Here is a 12008-nt window from a genome sequence, read left to right as displayed (position 1 = left end):
GGAGGTGACAGACTTGAAAAATCCTGAGACCCAGACTGCCACTGGTGCTCTTCACATCAGACACCTATTCTTTATGATGACAAGAGGCCTGACCGGCTAAGTTTTCTGGAAGCCTTAATTGTTCTAGCTAGGTTAGATATGGCCTTTCTAATAAAAGGGTATTTAACAGTGAAGTGTGCAACAGCCACACCTCAGAAATATTTCTCTGGGATTTCTTATAAATGCCTCCCTTCCATGCCATTCAGAGACCGGCATTCAGGAAAAGACACGTAATTACCACTCTTTTTTTCTCTCCACAAGCACATTCCTGAATGTATCCTTCAGGGACACCCTGGAGACTAAAGCCCTTGATTTTTCTCTAAAAGATTATCTACAGGCCTCTCCCTGAAGGAAAGGAATTTCTCATCTCATTAGTGGCTAAGAGCAACTCATTTACCAAAGACATCTATAGCCACCAAGTTGCAGAGAGTAACCTGCTTCTTCCAAAAGGAAAGTGTCCAGAAAGGGAACTGGCAAGCAAGTCATGTCCACAACTGGGAACCTGAAAGAAGCAGGGCTTTGACCTGGGTAAATATAAGATTAAGCAGTCCTCCCAGCGGACAAGGCAAATGCTGCCTACCCTGTGCCTACAGGAACCACACCAACCCACTCATCCACCTTGATGACCTTTATGAGCCCTTGTGTTGGGTCAAACAGCCACAGAGCAAAGAACAAGTTCCCAGCAGTCTCTGCTTAAAGGACAGCATCTCATGCATAGCTGGCAAAAGTCAGTTTCCTCCTGGACCAGCTGTGCATGAGATGCCACCCAGGACCACTTAAGGGGACCACAACCCACTCACTAACTTCTTTCCAAAATCACTGTTCTTGGCAACAGACAAATTTCTTTAAAAACCACTATTAGGGGCCTCCCCTGGTGGTGCAGCAGTTGAGCGCTGGGCTGCGAGACTGCCCACAGCCTCTGCAGCGCAGGTTTGTTCCCTGGCCACCAGCGAGGGTCCCACCAAAAAAAAAAAAAAAAAAGCCAATATTAGGATCCGGTATTGATTTTGTTGGAATTCAAAGGCCCTAAGGCTTAGAGCTCTACACCAGACCCAGAACCAAAGGCTAAGCAGAGAACTGCTCTGAGATGAAGATAAAGCCTAAAATGACCTCCTGTCACTTTCTCCACTTGGCCTAGGGCTTCTTAATCATTCTGGAGCTAAGCCAGAGCTGGCATTCTCTCTAAAAGTACAGGGTGAGAAGCACAATCTTCCAGGACACATGGCAATTAAAACTGTAGTATTTTAATGGAGATCTAAGATTATTGTTAAGTGGAAGAAGAGTGAGTGATGTCAGCAAATATATGGTAAAGTCAATGACATTTTGGTAAGCGTGTGTATTGGTTTTAATGTAACTGTGATGTTTTTCCAATAATAACTACAATCAAATGTTATGTCGGATATTATTTATAAAAACTCCTCTAATGGTAGTTAAACACAATGGAAGTCTTTATAACCAAAGGGAAGCTTAAGCACAGTGAAAAAGCATAAGACTTTCCTACTCTTACCTTTCCTAAAGTGAAAAACATAAAAGTGGTTGACCTACTTGTCTCCAGAGTTTCATTTTTCTCTGAGTTCATTTTTTTCTCATGTGATATATACCTTTTGTGATATATACTGTTCTTAGCCCTGTCTTGCTAGAAGCAGAGACTTTATCAGCTTTTAGTGCCTACACAACTACACTAGTACAAAACAGAGTTGGTCTGTAGGAATGCTGTAACTGCCTTAAGATATACATATACACATCCTGGTTTCAATGGTGTTTTACTAATTTGCTTCAACAGAAAATTCCACTCACAGGTGTCTCTTTGCAATGGTGTGACCTCACTCCAATATCACAGTGACTGTTGGGGAAAGAAGGCAGCAGCCACTTCCTGGTACATTTGCAAGAGCAAGCACTCTTTATATTACTTGTTCATTCTTATCACTTCCTCTCACATCCAATCGATCACAAGTCGGGCCAACCGAACCCTCAACATATTTCTCAAATCCACCCGCTGTTACAGGGCAACCCCGATATAAAATGGGTTGCCTGACTGTGGGTCCTCACCCACGCACTTAAAGGGGACTTAAACTGCAGGCACACACAAAAGGTTAATCAAAGGTTTATTTGCAAGGAAAGAGAAAATGAGGAAATGAACAAGAGGGAAATAAATTCCTGTATGGAGTTTGCTCAGGACATCCATTCCCCCTAACACCACCTCTGTCCATCTCCATGGCTATCACCCTAAGTTCAAGCCACCATTGTTGGTTGCCTAGATTACTGCAAAAGCTTACCATTTTCTCTATCTGATTTCAGCCTCAGCCTGTTTCAAATGCATTCTACGCCCAACAGCCACAGCGATTTTTGAAAAACTGGATCACACCACCCCTCTGTTTATCACATCCAGAGGCTGCTTCCCATTGCTCTTAAATAAAGCCCTGCCTTCCTCTTCAGCACAATCTATACAACATGTGCCGGGATGTATCTGCCTCTGGGCAATTGTACAGGGTCCTCTCCTCTCCAGCCCCTTCCTCTTCTCTTCACTAGAAAAATTCCTCCCTAATTCTTCAGGTCTAAGCCTCAGACAAGCTATTTGCAATTCCCTTTAAATTATGTCCTTCCTGCTCTCTTCTCTTCTGATACCCTTTCTTTTCCTCCACAGTATTCACAATACATTATTATTTATGCATGTGTTCATTTGTTTAATATCTCTGTCTCCCCCCACAAGGCTCTGAGCTTCCTGAAAGCAGGTTACCATGTCTATTTTGGTCACCACTGTTTATACTGTATACCTACAGCCCAGCACATAGTAGGTAGTAAAAAAATACTTATTCAAAGTATGTTTGAACTTTAAAGACAAGGGGGGCATCATTAGCTGAATGTCTTAAAATGAAATCATAATCAAATTAATACCATGAATAAACATGAGGGAACATCTCTTACCACCCTAACGAACAATGACTTTGAAGTGCTCTCCCCTTCTTAGTCATTTCATTCCAGTGCTTTAAGCAGGTTGGGGTTATTTATCTCAGAACAGACTGAAAACTTGGTCTTTGGGCACAGGGGAAGGAGGGGGGTTTGGGTGGATGTAGGACAGGGTAAGAGGTGGGAGGGTTTCCAGTAAGGCTCAATGCTTTCTTTAAGGGGATTCCCAAGAAAGAAAAATAACTTAGCTAGTAGCAACATTGCTGAAATTTTTCAGTCTATTACAGAAAACCTAAATGTGGTTAGGAAGCCCAAAGGAATAAGCATGAACACTGATTGGTCATAATTTGTGAATTATAGATTTCTATGGTCATGTAAGTCATTTCTCTAAACCCAACTCTTTCAGGAAAACAATCATTTAGACTTTACTTCTTTCTAATAATTCAGTTTGCCATTGGCAACTGATTATGGCATCTTAAGACACTTGTAGTTCTCTAAAATATCTCATATTTATTGTCATCCTTATCCTTTTGTATGCAACCAAATTCCTTCTCGAATCTTCAGGGGGAGCTAAGAAAATGACTCTTCATCACTCACACTCTTCCTATCTGGAAGACTATGACAGTATTAAGTTTCAAGATATTTAGTTACACCCTGGTCACGAACCTGAATGTATATTTATTATAATCTGTCCTGACAAGTTTATTTCCCTCAATTGTACTGTTCTTTGTATACTAAAAAGGTATTTTTAAATCAATCCAGGTTCCTAAACTATATGAGACTAGAGGACTGAGCAGAGAATCCTCCAAGTTGATCACTTGATTCTGCCTCTCAGATTTTCATGTTTGTTTTATGATGAGGACCCAGGTGTTTAACAGGTAAGTGTAAGGCAAAATCAATTCACTTCAATTTCTTTTCTTTTTTTAAGTTCTTTTTTTTTTTTTTCAAAGATTTACTTCTTTATTTATACAAGCACTGGGTACAGTCAGAAGTGCGGGAGGGTGAGAGGACTCACCAGAGCCAGAGCGGGGAACAGAACAGGCAGACTGACGAAACACACTGCTGAGGGGAGCAGCGGGCGTGGCAGGAGAGGTCTGTTGGGCCATGTGGGACCCTCGCAGGTGGCCGGGGATCGAACTGGCGCTGCAGAGGCTGCGGGCAGCTTCACAGCCCAGCGCTCAACCGCTGCGCCACCAGAGAGGCCCTCACTTCAATTTATTAACTGAAGGGGACACAAATTCTTTCCTATAAATATATCCTATCAATATGTTAGCCTCTGTTTGGTGTTTAAAGTTGTGTGTCACATACTAAATATGAGATCCACAAAATCTGAGTCTTAAGCATAGGCTCTTGACTCCAAAAATAATAGATGGGGGCTTATCAAGAGAACGAATGGAAATATTAACACAGTTAGCTATTAACACTTTGGCTTCAGGACTCATGGCAAAAGTCAGCCTCCATAGCAGCAACTCTTTGCTGTTGATTAACATATATGCACACACATATATGCACTCTCACACACACTCACAGACCTATAGGCCAAGATTTGAACTTTTGTTTTGCTTCCGGTTTTTAACTTCTAAATAAGAGTTAAACCGTTAATAACTAGTTCAAATGATTTCCCTGACTGAACCAGTTTCTTTCAGTTTAACTTCCACCTGTGTGGATATCTCATGGTTCCAGTTATCTTGAGCACTCAAATGATCAGACAGGCTTAGTTTAAGTGGGTTCTCCGAGACATTGGAAAGTCCCAGGAAATAGTAGATGGAAAATATGCAATTTCCCTTACCTGCTAGAGGAGCAAAGAAGCCTTCCTTTGCAGTTATTAAAAAAAAAAAAAAATCAGCTAAGCACTATTTTTTCTACAAGTTGACACTGTGACTAAATGGTAATCAGCTCATATAGCAGACAGGAGTAGGCATCTGGGTTTAGGATTACATTAGAGAGGATAACAAAAATAAAGATACAGAGGCTGAACCCTTCCTGGAAAAGAGAATTTAAGGACAGTTTTTCATTCTTCACAAAACATTAACAGAACCTTTTGAGTCCATACACAGGCTCCATAATGCAGGAACCCAGAAACATCTTACAAATATCAATTAAGTCCGACAACAAGCTCCACCTACAAATAGGGAAACTTGGGTGTTTAGAAACTAAGCAGACTGAAGCCTAACAATGAGTCAGGACCCAAGTGAGAAGTAGGCCCAGGAATCTGTAATCCCCATCTCTGGCAGGGAGATACCATCTATCTTTCAAGGGAATAAAAGTTCACATAAAAAAAGGATGGCAGAGCCAGAAGTTAGCATCCACACATCCTGGGATGGGACAAGACAAAAGGACTTAGCTAGCTGCTCCACTGGAGCTGGAAAAGAAGCCATCCAGGTCCCAAATGTCATTTAATCAGATAGAAAATTAGCATTGCTTCAGTTCATCCTTAGCAAAGACAATGCTCACCTTATGGTTTGTAAATTGATGCCATGAGACACTCCATCCAGCCTCACCTCAAGGCTCTCTATTTTTATCTGATTTGAGCTCAGAAATACCCATTCATCTTTGGCCAGATAAGAGAATAAGGTGTTATATTTTCAAGCATGCATACGAAACTGGACCCACCCCACAGAAAAAGGAGTCTGGTAACTTCAAACCCTCTGGCTTTTCCTGTCTCCTTCACTAGGGAAAGTTAAAATACTGTTTATATCTAAAACACACAAAGTGAATTGGTATGCTTCACAAACTCTAGGAGCTAGGTGGTAACAGGATGGGTTTGCATATTTAAGGTCCAGCAAAATAACCAATTAAGTTAAGTGAAGCTAGCTTTTAGTATACTAGATTAGTATAATCCAATGTTCTAGTTCCAAACACCTGTGAAAGAAAACCAGTAAATCAGTAACACTTTGCAGAGAACTGTCCTTTGCCCAATTTGCCCTGCAGGACTGATATGCCCTGACACAGAAATCTTGACTGGGGAGCTACATACAGGTGAGCAGCCATCCATCCAGGAGCAGAACTGGAGAGAAACTAACAAACTGTCTCTTTCCCAATTGGACTTATCCAAGGGCAGGCCCTGGTTTCAGCCATCAATGGGAAATCCTTACTAATTAGGGACCCAGAGCAAAAAGGGTTAACATTTTTTTCAGTCAGAAAGTTAAGACCAAACTGTTCAGACATTCTTTGGGGAGGAGGGGCAAATTCTGTCACCAACCCCTTTGTCGTTTTGAAGTGGAGGTGAGGGCTAGCCTTCACCTCCAAGCCTGCATTCCCAAGCCAGCCACCTCCACCCACCCCTCATTTTAATGCCTCTTTTTGGCCCCTGGGTGAGCCTCTAGCGCCAAGGAGTTGCCTGGGTTTTACACCCCCAGTTACTGCTCCCTGGCCCAGTAATTCTCAGTTTAAGGAAACATCCAGAAAGTTTCCACATACGCTAAGCCTTGTATCATGCATGCACACTACCTACACAAACAAGACAAATTCGCCAGCCCACATATATTTTCAATTCATCAAAAATTCATTAAGTGCTTACTAATAATGTTCCATGCTCTGAGCACATCCAGCAGATTCAAAATCACCCCAGGACCTCCCCTGCTTTCAAAGAGACTACAAACTGGGAGAGTTGGGGCGCAACGGTCGAAGAAGTTGAAGCTAGGTGCGAATACTATTTATGCGGGAGGGGATCCCACTCGGAAGTCCTCCCTCGGCCAGTCCCCTGTCCCCCCACCCTCCCACGCCCCCTCCGGGGCACATCACCAACTTGATAGCTGCGCTCCTTCTGAAAGGATCTCGGTGCCCAGGTTCTATCAAGTTCTGTCCGCACTGCCCCACCGCCCTGGCCCACACTCACTGGGTCTTTCTGCGGCCCTGGTCCCGGTGCAGGTCCCTCAGGTCCACCTCGGCACGGCCCAGGAACTTGTCCAGGCCGAGCAGAGCGCGGTGCAGCACGGTGAGCTGCAGGGTGGCGGCGGCCGCGGGTGCGGCCCCGGCGGACAGCAGCGGCGGCAGCTCGAATGTGGCCTCCTCGCGCCACACCGGCGCGCCCAGGCTGCGCTCCGACACCGAGGTGGCGTACTTCTCCTTGCCCACCTGGATCACCGCGTACGCGTCGCTCGTGCCCCCGGGGCCCTTGGCCCGCAGGCCCCGCGCCTGCAGCACCGTCACCTGTACATGCGTTGGGGACCACACGGCCCCCGGGCCCCGGCCCGCCGAGGCCGCCAGCGACATGGTGACGGCGCTGCGGTCAGCTCTCAAAGCAGCAGGAGATCGCCACGACCCACGGCCTCTACGGCCCGCCCCGACGCCCGGGCCACTTTAAGGCTTCCGGCCACGCCCCCTCCGGGGCCCGCCCATCCCGACCCGGCCACGCCCCTCGAGCGCCTCCCGGGCCCTCCACCTGCCGGCTCCCGCCCGGCACTACCTCCAGCGCGGGGCGTGGCTCCCCGGCGCCGGGGGCGGGGCTGCGGCGGCCCGGCCGGGCCTGGAGGACGTGTGGGCGGGGCGTGGGGGGTGAGGGACTAGGAGAAGTCGGGTCTGAGTGGCGGTGGGTGAGGGATAGGGTCTCCGATGCCGCGGGTCGCACTGTCCAACTGGAACTGACCGCTGCACTGACTCATTTCCAGTCTAGCATCGCCGACTGGCAGGGGTGTCACCTCGTGCAGGTTACGTAACATCTTTTGGTCTCAGTTTCTTCATCTGTGAAATGTGATAACAATCATCTCATGGAATTGCTATTAAAAAATAATAATAATAATGTAGGCTGCCACGTGGTGAGAACGCAATAAACGTAGTTATTAGAGCATAATGAGTATGAACATGATCCCAAAGTCACTGCTGCTTCTTTAGACTGTCAGACTGTGTAGGAAGGAGGTTCTGGGATGGTGCCAGGTAGGTGAGGAAGGAGGAGGGTCAAGTGACCTGAAAAGGGGAAGGTGAGGGTGGGGGGAGTGACCTATTGGCCCTACCCTCACCAAATAAGGTGAGGTGAAGGGGAAGAAAGGAGGAACTGAAATAGGATTGCCAAACCAGACATCAGCAGCAGAGGACACCCCCACATACACCCCCAGTTCCACATTTCTCTCTGGATGGAAACTCTTCAGTCTCCATCAACTCCTCATCTCTGGTGAAGAGACAGCCTGTCACTTCCTTGTTCCAGATATCCATTAGATTAGCATTTTCCTTCATTTCCCAATATCCTTCTTCAAAGACTCAACAGTTGATCATCAGATTGGAAAGGGTCACTTTGAAGGTTTTTAGGTTTTACAGTTAAGGACAGGCCCAGAGCAGAGACGTGTTTTGTTCAAGATCCCATAACCTCTAGCCAGGACTAGAAACCAGGTCTTCCAGCTCCCATCCAATGTTCTTACTTCATCCCTTGGATCGCTATGAATTTCCCGCCTGCCCTCCACCCTCCACCTAACACTGCACATTGAACTGCTCTAAATCCTACAATATTGACTCACAGCCAACTGCATTAAGTTCAGGCTTAAAAGATTTCATTCCTGGGCCTCCCCGGTGGCGCAGCGGTTGAGCGCTGGGTTGCGAAACTGCGCGCGGCCTCTGCGGCGCCGGTTCGATCCCCGGCTGCTCCCCGGCCACCAGAGGAGGGTCCCACATGGCGTGCAGACCTCTCCTGCCGCCCGCTGCTCCCCTCAGCAGTGTATTTCGGTCCTTCTGCCTGCTCTGCTCCCCGCTCTGGCTCTGGTGAATTCTCTCACCCTCCCGCGCTTCTGACTGTACCCAGTGCATGTATAAACAAAACAAACAAAAGAAAACCAGCAAACAAATAAATAAAGCATGCCTCTATAAAAAAAAAAAAAAAAAAAAAAAAAAAAAAAAAGATTTCATTCCTATTTTGGCCCCACCCTAACTCATTCTCCTCTATCTCCTGAGCAGACTGTAGCCCAGATAATTTTCCCACCCCCAGGCCTTTCCTGACTTGGTTGTCCCCTCCCAGCCTCTGGGCCTGCCCATGTCCTTCCCACTGCAAGGCTTCATTCAGATTTCTCCAAAGCTTGTTTTCCCACATCCCTTTTCAGGGCAGGAACCAGGTGGTAACCTATGTAACTTGTTTTCTCCACAGTCCCAAGCAATAATCTGGGTACACAGGAGGTTCTTAGGAAGTGTATGGAATTGAAGAGTTTGCAGCTATTTCAGCCAAACATGACTACATAATGTTTCCTACAGTGTGAGAAAGGTTTGTTTTGTATGTTGTAAATATTTAACAGTGATGGGAAGAGGAAAGGAAAAGAGGTTCTTTTTCCCTTCTTCATGATCTGTTAACCCCAGAGCTCTGTTCATCACCACAAATATTTACTTAGTACTTACTGTGCCCCACATATTCTAGGTGCTACTATGGGTCCAACAATAAAACCTCATTCCAAGGTACACCATGACAAACGCTATGAAACAAGTCCTCTTTTGGGTCTCCCCTGGTGGCGCAGGCGGTTGAGGGCAGCACTGTGAAGCTGTCTGCAGCCTCTGCAGCGCTGGTTCGATCACGGCCTGCCAACGAGAATCCCACATGGTGCAGCAGACCTCTCCTGTCTCGCCTGCTACTCCCCTCAGCAGTGTATTTCAGTCAGTCTGCCTGTTCTGTTCCCTGCCCTGTCTCTGGTGACTCCTCTCACCGTCCCGCACATCTGGCCTGTACTCCGGTTCTTGTATGCATGAATAAATAAATCTTAAAAAAAAAAAAGAAATTCTGTATTTTTTCTTATAGAGGCTTTTTTTTTTTATTTATTTGTTTCTTTGTACATGCACTGGGTACAGTCAGAAGCGCGGGAGGGTGAGAGAATTCACCAGAGCCAGAGCGGGGAGCAGAGCAGGCAGAAGGACTGAAGTACACTGCTGAGGGGAGCAGCGGGAGGTAGGGGAGGTCTGTGCACCATGTGGGACCCTCCTCCGGTGGTGGCCGGGGAGCAGCCGGGGATTGGCAGCCGGGAATTGAACCGGCGCCGCAGAGGCCAGAGGCCGCAGGTAGCTTCGCAACCCAGCGCTCAACCGCTGCGCCACCGGGGAGGCCCCAAGAAGTCCTGTATTAATAAAATATTTGGTTGTTTTGAGGAGAGAAATTTTTCTAAGCGAGGGGCGGGGTTAGGGAGTATTATGAAAGAAGAACTGTGAGCTGGCCTTAAAGAATCTGTGAGATTTGAGGGGCAATGAGTAGACAGAAGGGAAGAGCATTTCAAGAGGAGAGAACAGAGCAGCTAAAGAAAGTGTGTGGAGATCAGAGAGTTCATAGCATCTTTAGGGGTTATGAATATTCCATTGGGGTTGGCATATGGGATAGTTTAAGAGGGTACTGGGTTTGGATGGTGGAGGTGAGACAGTCAAGGTTGGCAGGCCCAGATCATGCACATCTGGCTAACAGTAGACTAAGGAGTTTTCACCAATGTTGGTCCAGGGTAAGAAGGCCTTCGGAGGATTTTGAGCAGTGATGTGATCAGGTACACTTTTTAAGGCAGGTGTGAACAGAAGTAGCCCAGCAGCCAGGTCACAGCCAGATTCCTTCATGTAATGCAAGTGCTGCTTTGCAGACTGTCTGCCTTCTGTTCTGTTCTACCCCACTCATTAGCCATTCTTGGTGTCTATCCTAGGTTGGGACTGAATTACATAAGTCATATAATTCCCTCTTGATTTCTCTACTTTCCACTGCTCCAATCCGTCCCAGCTGAACAAAGTCAGAGATCTGGTGTCAAAACTGACTCTGGAAGTAAAGATTTTTAGTTTTGGGGCCTTCCTGGTGGCACAAGGGGTTAAGACACAACCTATGAAGCTATCCACAGCCACTGTAGCACAGGTTCGATTCCCGGCCAGGGAGCTACCCACATGGCTCAGCAGACCTCTCCTGTCTCGCCTGCTTGTCCCCTCAGCAGTGTATTTCAGTCAGTCTGCCTGTTCTGTTCCCCACTCTGTCTCTGGTGAATCCTCTCACCCCCCCCCCCATACACACCTCTGGCCTGTACCCCAGTTCTTGTATGCATAAATAAATAATATTTTTTTAAAAAAGATTTTTAGTTCTGGTTCTATACACACACACACACACACACACACAGAATGAAACCTAGTTGGATTGTCTCATAGGCTGAGTATGACACAGAGTATCCCTTCTACTCATTGAAAGGATTAGAGGACAGAGAAGGAGGGAGAGCATGACAAGCTAGGAGAAATTATGAGCACCTTGTGACCTCATGTGTTTGGGTTTCTGTCAGACACAAATAGATTCTGTGGTTAAAGCATTGGTGATAGGTTGGGGGAGGGCAAGGCTACCTCAGCTTCCCAGAGAGATCAAGATCAAAATCCTTCTTGTTCAGATACTGGACACTGGCAGGGGCTAACTCAAAGAAGCAGGACTTACTAGAGGCAGGAGTTGGAAATTTATCAGGGAAGACAAGCCAATGCACAGAACATGCTTAGGCTCTGGCTTACTGTCTTGTAGACACTTGGGTGGTTGTTTTCTCCCCTCCTCCAGCCAGAGCACATTTTCTAACCGTCAGAACTCGCAGATTGACCACCTGAGAATAAGTCTGTCTGCTCACAGCTTTACAGATCCACAGTACTGATCCACAGCACTGATCCACAGCGCTGGCAGGGAGTGCGCGAGCGCAGTGACGATGACTGGACCAGCCCCACCTGTCAACGGAGGAATCCACCTGTGCTGCCCCGCCCACGACTCCGGGGCCCCAATGTCTGGGCCACCTGACCCCTGGCAGGTTCTCTGAATTCCAGGAGTGTTTGTAAACACCTCCCACAGGCAGGGTGCGGCCAAATGACTGCTCTTTCCTCTCACCCTGTCACGCCTTTGGTCTGAATGTAAGAGGAAGAGTTTCAGTCGCCCTGAGCACGTGGACAAGGGCCCTGGCAGGTTAGACTGGACAGGTTAGTCACTCTCCTACCTCAAAAAGCAGAACATACCAGCCCTCATTCCCAGCTGGCTTCCTAGGCCTTGGCCTAGACCTGGGCCTCTCCACTGGCAGAGCCCAGTGTTCAGTTAATATGGTTGCAGATTTGCTTTTTGACTCAGCTGGGAAGAATTGCCCTCCTGGGATGCTGCGTAGAATCTTGCTAAGGGC

General features: G+C 47.0%; 1 protein-coding gene across 1 annotated transcript in view; it reads right to left on the bottom strand.

The window, feature by feature from the left end:
* RAB11FIP1 (RAB11 family interacting protein 1) overlaps positions 1–7161 on the bottom strand; it is a gene marked incomplete at both ends in the record, with an annotated part of 28771 nt that extends 21610 nt beyond the window's left edge. Inside the window, one exon of the mRNA XM_084231864.1 lies at positions 6785–7161. Within this exon, the coding sequence (XP_084087990.1) occupies positions 6785–7161 (377 nt within the window). The remainder of the gene's footprint in view (positions 1–6784) is intronic.
* Positions 7162–12008: the final 4847 nt, after the last annotated feature.

The sequence above is a fragment of the Talpa europaea genome (genome assembly GCF_964194135.1).
Source record: "Talpa europaea genome assembly, chromosome: 4".
In the NCBI taxonomy this organism is placed as follows: Eukaryota; Metazoa; Chordata; class Mammalia; order Eulipotyphla; family Talpidae; genus Talpa; species Talpa europaea.
This window is presented reverse-complemented; position numbering and strand designations above follow the sequence as displayed.